The sequence below is a fragment of the Pinus tabuliformis genome, chromosome 9 (genome assembly GCF_031772625.1).
Source record: "Pinus tabuliformis cultivar Carrire ecotype Pingquan chromosome 9, CPIR1, whole genome shotgun sequence".
Classification (NCBI taxonomy): Eukaryota; Viridiplantae; Streptophyta; class Pinopsida; order Pinales; family Pinaceae; genus Pinus; species Pinus tabuliformis.
Genome location: NC_142307.1, coordinates 1,106,016,630 through 1,106,026,035, shown reverse-complemented (window position 1 = coordinate 1,106,026,035; position 9,406 = coordinate 1,106,016,630). Strand labels below are relative to the sequence as shown.

The 9,406-nt window shown below is 36.3% G+C and overlaps 1 protein-coding gene and 1 pseudogene across 1 annotated transcript; both read right to left on the bottom strand.

Annotated features, from left to right (window-relative positions):
* Positions 1 to 323: 323 nt before the first annotated feature.
* LOC149152528 (uncharacterized) lies at positions 324 to 3,244 on the bottom strand. Its single transcript, XM_089443508.1, has 5 exons — positions 3,234 to 3,244; positions 2,970 to 3,112; positions 2,785 to 2,864; positions 2,594 to 2,610; positions 324 to 801 (listed from the first exon to the last, which is right to left on the bottom strand). Exons 1-5 carry the CDS (start codon positions 3,242 to 3,244, stop codon positions 324 to 326), a joined length of 729 nt encoding a protein of 242 aa, XP_089299634.1.
* A 58-nt stretch (positions 3,245 to 3,302) lies between these two features.
* LOC149152527 (putative kinase-like protein TMKL1 pseudogene) lies at positions 3,303 to 4,140 on the bottom strand (annotated as a pseudogene).
* Between the last annotated feature and the right edge of the window lie 5,266 nt (positions 4,141 to 9,406).

Here is a 9,406-nt window from a genome sequence, read left to right as displayed (position 1 = left end):
TAACCAACGGTTTGGCTGGATTGATCGACTGTGTAGAAACCCATACACAATTATTGCTCTATTAATCTACAGGAAAATCTTCACATCGTGAATAGAAAATCGTTGAAACAAAAGGGTAATGAAAGCTCCGCTGCTATCGAGTAGTTTATGTGAATGATCCGCATTAAAATGGGTCACAAAACCATATATTATAATCATGCAGAGCCAAACTTGTAGCTGAAGGAGATAAAGAATAAGAAGAATGGCCAAATCCTTCTAGTTAAACTTGTAGTGTAAGATAACATATGCATTACATAGTAGCAGCAGCTGATTGTTACCTTTCATCAATTATGCATGCTTGGTTGCATAGGGTATCCCATCTGAGGCACACCTAAAGAAGAAATGGGAATTATATGCCCAGGCGAATGACCACCAATACCTTTCTGAGAATATGGACCTAGTGAATGGGGAGATAGCATCATATGGTTGCCCCCTGTTGGAGATCCCATAGAATTTACCATGGTTGCTCCTCCCAGTGATGACGGATACATCATATTTGAAGAGCGACTAACAGCAGAAGGATTATGAGAATTTGTAATAGTAGAAGATTGCTGCAGATGAGGCTGCTTCATTTCTGCCCCATTTACACTTGTTATATCATGTATGCTAGACCTTTTCTTCTCCTTGTTCCCAGAACTAAGCCTGAGGAAATACTTTTGGGCGTGGCTTGCAACTTGAGTAGGTGTCCGTGAGACCACAAAGTTTCTTGATATGCTTCTCCAATCACCTTTGCCATATTTATTCAATCCCATCAAGAAGAGTCTGCACCATACAAAGATGTAACAAATTAACTTCAATCCTTTTCTGCAGTACAAATCAAGATGTAACAATTTTTTTTTTTTTTGTATATAATCGTATAATTGCACCAAGAGAAGCAAGACACTCTACAGCCCAGGGTGGAGGAGATCTATGTCATGTCTAACACTAATAAAACAAAAAACAGAGATACCTATTTTTTTAATTACAATAATTTAAAAAAATTAGAAGTTTAAATTACAAAATAAATAAACAAAAAAAATCTGGCAAATATTTAATTTGCAATATTTAGACAACTACTAGAAACTAGCATAGACCCATCTGAACCTTGGGTCTATTAAGCATCAAGAGAGATAAAAAATGGAGAGGTGCAAACCCCAATATTTATTAAATAGTACATGGTGGTGCAAGAAGATTGAGATTTGTACGTCTGGTTTTTTAAATCCCTGCTGGGATTTCATAGGTTTGGGTTTAAGATGGATCTATTCTAGTTGTAGTTGGGGTTTAGTACAAGGAGGATGGAAATCAAAGGGATTAAAATTACTAGATAGCAAATGCTTTTTACAGCTGACTATACATTTCAGTTGAATATGAAACTGTTTCTTTTCCGGTCCAAATGAGAGACACTAAAGAGTTTTTCCTGCACACTAAACCTATTTATATATTCAATAGCTCATCTGATCTGTCATGACGATAGAGGGAAGCATCAATATATATTCAATAACCCATCTGATCCGGTTATGATATTATAGGAAAGCTTCAACCTCAATCTGTAAACGATGAGTCAGGTTTGGTTTCCCAGTCTCCATACAGCAGTCAAGAGTTTGGGCTTTGTGGAGAATAAGGCTTTTCAGACACAAAATAAGAATTATTAACAAAGGCAAATATAGTCAAAATAGAACGGATGGGATGCATCACAATTTGACGACACTGTTTTCTCCTCAAAATGATGCTATCATCCATTCTCATCTAGGATAATCCAAAACTCTCATGTAATGATTTAGCCATTCTTCTTATTTGGATAATCCATGTAATCCTTCTAGTCTCAGATCTGTGGATCAAGTTGGCCAATCAAAATTGCATGCAGTGAATATGATTTTGCAAACTTAGTAGAAAATCCATGACTCCTAATTCTTGTTGTGGCTGCCCTGGTTGAAGCTGTTGGTTCCAGCATGTGATAGTCGATGTTAATTTCAAGTATAAATGATAAATCAAACAGTAGTAAATGACATTTAATCAGGATTGTTCATGATGAGTGCAATCCTATGAGCAGGAGAAATTATTACAATCTTTATAGTTTAATCATTATTAAATAACTAACTAGCTGAACAAAGGACAGGAACTCTGTGAAGGGATTGGTTGATTTGCAGACATTGTAGAAATGCATAATTGTAATGTGTACAATTGTTAGTAATGGTTCTAACTAATAGGCCACAACACTGAAAGTAATAATATTAGCCATTCATGCCACCAAAGGCTGAGAATGACAAAGAATGAAATAATGGGGTTTGGGTTCTTTTTGAGGCTGAGCTGCTTTAGCTGGGCTTTAATTTTTAGCTTCCTCACTTCTTTTGCATCATCAATGAGAAGCTCTTGCAATAATATTATTGATGTGTTGGATGGCATTGCCCAAGTAGCTAGAAGTTTTCTCCTTAATTCTGTTGGTATTAATCTTGTTTAGTTACATGCTTTGATAGGTAAGTGATACGAACAAAACAGTAATGCTAAGCCAGGAAAATGCATATCATCTGGGCAATGGTATAAATAAAGATTTAGAAATAAATGGCTATTGACTTACAGAGGCTTCTTCTGCATCTAGCAGTTAGCAACACCTGTAACACACAAGAAAAACCAATTTTCTGGATGAAAACCAGGTAAGCTATGCAGAACCTAGGCTTGGCATATGGACAAAAATTGCCAAAATGTTGCCAAGTACTACACTTCTTCAGGACATGTAAACCTGGACGCTGGCACTCTTCAGCGAGCGACCCTAGTTGCTTCTGTTTCTCTCATCCTCTTCTTGGGATTTTGGTAAAGGCTGGGTGCAGGGTCATTGGAAGTAACAAGAACTGCATAGACAAAATCATAACAAACATCACCAACTTCAATTCAAAAACAAGGGTTCTGCATTAAGCCCAAGAATTCAAGAACCCATTCACTGAATCCCAACTCACATGGACTAAAAAGCTGGAGCTGGCCCGAAGCTCCATTAGAAGCTGCAGCATATTGAAGCTGCAAGTCTTCCAGCACATTGACCGGTGCAAACAGAACAGGAAAGTTGGGTGTCCCATTCTCACCTCCAAATACATTTCTCATCCTGCCATCAGTCACCAAACAACCCAAAAGGCCATTGATTAACATATATCAAATCAACAGAGTGTACCAAATTCAATCAAGACCAGATTTGAAATATCAATCAAAATAACAAAAAACCATACCTGTTCCTCATGTCTTGCACAAGAATGTTTGGGTGCTCATTGACATGTTGGCAGCTAATGCAGGAGCCCTTATTCCATCGGGCTTCTCATTCCTCCTCCCAGAATGGAAAGGTCAAAGAGATCTGAAATCCTTTCTTCAAGCACTGCATTCTTCACAACTGTTGGTAGATCAATAATTTGATTGGATGAGTCCCTTTCAATTGGTCTTCTGCCAGTGAGAATTTCAAGTAATATAATACCAAAACTATAAATATCTGTTTTTGTGTTTGCCTTGTTCATCTTGAGCAGTTCAGGTGCTTTATAACCTTGAGAAGCAGAAGCTTCTGGCATTGCCAGTTTTGTACCCGGATTCATAAGTAAGTGAAGACCAAAGTCAGAAAGATGGGCCTCATAATTATCATCTATGAGTATGTTCTTGGACTTGAGATTGCCATGTATGATAGGCGTTTCCAGGCAAGTGTGAAGGTATGCTAGACCCCTTGCAGCACCTAGTGCAATTCTATGCAGTTTAGCCCAACCAGGTGCTGGTCTGTTTGCATCTACATTCGAAAAGAAAGATCAGATTTTTATAGATGTGTATGCTGCATGATAAAATACCGTAGCACAGTGGATAAGAAAATTGCATAAAAAATGGTTTCCAGATCTTTGAGTCACTGAACTCTTTTGCCAGCATCTACAATATAGTAAAACTAGATTTCTGTAGGTACTCAAGGTGCACTCGAATCTTACAAAATCAAAGCATCTTACTTTCATAATAAAATAAAACCCTTCCTTTTTCATTTTTCTAGCCTTTATCACTCGCATTTTGGGTTTGTGTGGGTTTGGCATACAGACCAGAACTACTGGAAGAGCCTTCTTCAGTAGTCTTTGAATTAAAGATCAAACTGTTTTCATGCACTGAACACATCACCGGAATTCATCTGAGCATAACAAAGTGGAACAAACTGATTAAAGTTGTATAACAGTTTTTTCTTTGCAACAGATTTTGCATGTTATTATGTTTCTTTCAGCAATGTATTGATTATACCAAGATGAAGCATTTGAAAGTCTATAATACTGTTTTGTGCATGGGTAGGAAATATTGAAGGGGAGATAGGGAATTATGCTGTAAATGTGTTTATATCTGGTGGGGTCTTCAGTGTAAATTCTACACACTACAAAAAATTTCATAGTATGAACTGTTGCTCATATGTGTTCCCTCATTTGTATAGGGATTTGAAGAATGAGGAAGTGGGAATTGATCAATGAGTTGGAGGTTGAGGACCCAGAAGGGATGATAGAGTTTTCAGCGGAAGATTTGACATGGACAGAAGTAGCAGGAGACCAAGTCGCAATTATTCCATATTGTCGACTTGAGGATTTTATAAGGGGAGAGCAAATGAGGGAACCCGCACCTACTCAATTTGTTGCTAAAATTCGAAAAATTAAAGATGTGAAGGATATCAAGAGGACAAATTATTCAACATATCTAGAATATGTTGTGTGAGTCTCTCTCTTTCTCTCTCTCTATCTATATTAAATTTTGATTTTAAGTTCACTATGTCAAACATGCATAAATATTTTATTTAATTTTTGGTGAATTGCTGATCGCAGATATAGGTGTGCCTATGGTCCAAATCGTGTACAATCCAGCAATGTGGCTGAACCTGGATCCACAACTAAGAAACGTCTTCCACGTCACAGCATCAAAGTTGGTTGTCAGTGTCACTTTATTATGCGACGACTTGCTATTAGACCAAATGATGCCGTTCTAATATATACAGCATGCAGACATATTGATGACAAAAATGTGGTTTGTCATGGAAATGAGGCAAATGACATGCCCAAGAAATTCAATTTTGCGCCGCATTTAACACAGCATATACGAACTATTGTTGAAGATTTGGTTCGTGATGGTTTTAATGCTACGATGATCTGGGAAAAATTTATCTTTGATTTAAGGTATGGATCTGGTGAGCTTTTCACAGGGGCACCTCGAGATTCTTTCATGACAAGAAAGGATGTGTCAAACATGTACAATAATATCAAGAGGCTAGAGTATGTGAAGCATGAAAATGATCCAATGAGTGTGGATTGTTGGGTTAGTGAGTGCCTAGAGAGCTTTTTCTTCTACCAACAACAAGATGTTGTTAAAAACATTCCTTTCATTATAGGCATACAAACTAAGTGGATGCTTTCAATGATGGTGAGATACTCACACAACAACATGTTATCAATGGACTCCACTTTTAGCACTAACAAATATGGGGTAAACATATTTACCAAAACTTCATTTATTCTACTTTATTTCAATGTCGTCCTCTTATATGCTTATAATCTTGTTTTCTTATTGTAATGCAGTATCAACTGTACACCATAATGGCTTTTGATGATCATCACAATGGGATTCCAGTGGCATGGGTAATATCATCACAGAATGGTACTCCTGATATTTGTAAATGGATGTCGCAATTATTTGCAAATGGGAAAACGGAAAACCCAGATTGGCATGTCCGAGTTGTCATCACAGATGATGCAGCAGCGGAAATCGAGGCATTAAGGTGAACCAGTTTTTTCTTTTTAGAATAGTTAAAAAGCAATAATGTTCAAGGATATTCTCTTATAATGTTATATTATTTCAGGACTTGCACAAATTGTACACTATTGTTGTGTGTATGGCATGTTCGTAGAGCCTGGTTGAAAAATGTTGGAACGAAAGTCAGGGGAAAGGAAAATAAAGTCCGTATCTTCCGTGCTCTGGGATTAATCATGCATTCGTGTGAAGATGATGCATCTGTGCAACATGAAATTCAAAGTTTCTTTGATGAATTCAAAGAAGAAACAGTGTTTTTGGATTATTTTGCAACCAACTGGTTAAACAACAACAAGCTATGTAAGTTTCCTAATGTTGCATTTTATCAATTTATTTTGTAATTCACCATTTTCTATTGTTTTTTCGCATCTAATATATGTTTCTTTTCTAGATATGTGGGCAAAAGCATATAGGGACTTCCCACATTCCAACCAAGATACTAATAATGCTATCGAATCTTATCACCGGTATCTAAAGCAAAGGTACCTCTGTGAGAAGAATAATGCGTCCCATAGAAGGGTGGATTGGCTGTTGCACCTTTTATTAAAAAAGGTTGAGTTGTATTACATTCACATGCAACGTCTAAAAAATGTTGGTTTTGTCCGAGCTTCAAAAATTGAGCAACAAATAAATTTAAGTAAGTGCAAAGCAAAGAATATCCCAGATGAAGATTGTATGGCTGATGGAAACAGGGAAAGTGAGTATTTGGTTCGTAGCCAAACTACGGCAACTCGTGATACATGGTATCATGTCATCTATAAAGGGCAGAACCTACACTTTTGTAATTGCAAATGGGCCCTAAATGGAAATATTTGCAAGCATATTCTAAAAGTTGAGATGGTAGTGACTAGCAAGGTTTCAAGTGGCAATGAATTGCCTAATGTCTATAGGTCTATTACAGAAAGACCTGGATATTTACTTGATTTAAATGAATCGTTTGCAATGAGCCCAGAAATTGAAATGAGCCTTCCGGCTTCTCCTTCCACTGATCCAACCATGGTAAGGCAAGATAGCGCCCTAACAATCGATGAGGAAATTGAACTTGTGATGTCATCAACTCATAAGATATTGAGGGGTTTATTACAAATAACACCCAAATCTTTGGAGCAGGCATATGCACTAAATGAATTGGTAAAAAATGTCAGCGAAGAGTACAATAATAAGAAATTTGATGTTCTAACTCCATCCAAGGTCACTACCAAGAGGCGACATAGTTTCTTGAGCCCAACAAAAAAAGGGGGGCAAAGTGTTCCTGCGTTGAAATCAAGAAAATGTGGACCACAGTTTCTAAAGGTTGGACGGTGTCGTGGAAGGAAAAGAAGCCTGAATGAACAATTGGAGATTTCTTCTACAAAAGAAATCAATCTGGACCACACATCTAGAAGGGTACAAGGTTCTATTTTGCAAAATACTGGTATGGAAATATTAATTGATCTACCATTTAATGTGAAATTCAAAACTTTAAGATAAGGCTAAACTTATACTCTAGATGAAATTCTGGATTGAAAACTTTAAGGTAAGGCTAAACTTGTACTCTATGGATGAAATTCTGGATTGTCAACTTGAAAGTGAGGATAAGCATCTACTTAATAGATAAAATTTTGGTTTCACATAAACTTATGTGAATGATCAGTAGCCCCTTGTGCAGATTCTGGAACCGGCATACCAGATAAGAATGTTACCCTTGAAACTGCCATAAGGGATTTCTCAGGCAAATTGGAAGGATCTATTTGTGAGGAAAACAGGGAGGCAGAGATTTTCCAAAGCTTCACTTCCCATACCTGCCATTGTAAATTTAGAATTCAGTTCTTTGACAGTAATAGCTCAGTTCTTTGACAATACTACTATTAGCCCTTAATGATACTTGCATCCGCAATGGAGGAGGAAAAAGATATTGGTTATTGAATTAACCATAAACAACAAATCATGACAGATAAAAAGAGATCATCTAAACTATAGATGATTTAAAATGGTTAGTTTAGTTGAGGATACTGGACTTTCCAATAGAGAATAAGCTTTACAAATATTTATATAGGACAAGGCTGTGTAAGCATTCTTGAATTATGAGACTAGTAACAGAAAAAGGAAAAATGGTTACTTCAAGTTAAACTGATATATGGATAACCACAATTACATACACAATATTAGCAAGTGGATGTGCAACACCAGCTTGTAGACACATGAAGCTACTCCCCCAGGGACTTGTATAAATGATTATTTTTGGCCTCGACTGCTATTTGATTTTTTTGGCCTGGACTGTTAGGAGTGAACATTCACCCTTGATTGTTTGTCCGAATCTACTAGAACTTAACATTTAGGCCCGCAAGTCACCAAACTAGTGCTCTGAGCATTGATCCCTGTGATTGTTTACTCTTATTTCATAAGATCACACTATTTACAATTGCTCAGATCCCTGAGATTGTTTACTCTGATTTCATAAGATCTACAGTACACTTTTTCCTTTTGGATAATGCTTGTATTTTGATTATTTATTTTTGGTTATAACTTTTGAGCTGACAAAGAGTATATATATATATAATTGGCTCGTTTTGTTTTGTATTACACAAAATTGATTCTAATTGTTGCTACTATAACTTAGGCACGTACATATGCTTTTTCAGCAGACAAGATTTAAATCTCAAACCTCCTTATATATAACACTTATTTTTATAACCATAATTAATTGAGTTACCCCTAAAACTATCAATTCCTTCACGATCCAAATTTTCACAATAGTTTGGAAACTCTGAACTGGACTATCATCTAGTCACTTTTGATTTAACTTATAGCAATTTTGGTTATGAGCACTTTTTGGATCACTATCTTTGAAATGATTTGAAAGACAGTTTGAAGGAGAGATGAAGTTGAACAGTAAAAGTGCATCAATATCCTTATAAATTTCTATATACAAACTGTATGCTCTTTTCTATTTCACTGCAATAAATTAGAGGTTTCCATTAACTCTGAACTGGACTTTCATCTAGTCACTTTTGATTTAACTTATAGGTTTCCATTAACTCTGAACTGGACTTTCATCTAGTCACTTTTGATTTAACTTATAGCGATTTTGGTTATGAGCACTTTTTGGATCACTATCCTTGAAATGATTTGAAAGAAAGTTTGAAGGAGAGATGAAGTTGAACAGTAAAAGTGCATCAATATCCTTATAAATTTCTATATACAAACTGTATGCTCTTTTCTATTACACTGCAATAAATTAGAGGTTTCCATTAACATTTTTTAATAATAATAAGTTTTGGCTACTTAATGCGGATCATTCACAAGGCTGTGTAAGCATTCTTGAATTATGAGACTAGTAACAGAAAAAGGAAAAATGGTTACTTCAAGTTAAACTGATATATGGATAACCACAATTACATACACAATATTAGCAAGTGGATGTGCAACACCAGCTTGTAGACACATGAAGCTACTCCCCCAGGTACTTGTATAAATGATTATTTTTGGCCTCGACTGCTATATGATTTTTTTGGCCTGGACTGTTAGGAGTGAACATTCACCCTTGATTGTTTGTCTGAATCTACTAGAACTTAACATTTAGGCCCGCAAGTCACCAAACTAGTGCTCTGAGCATTGATCC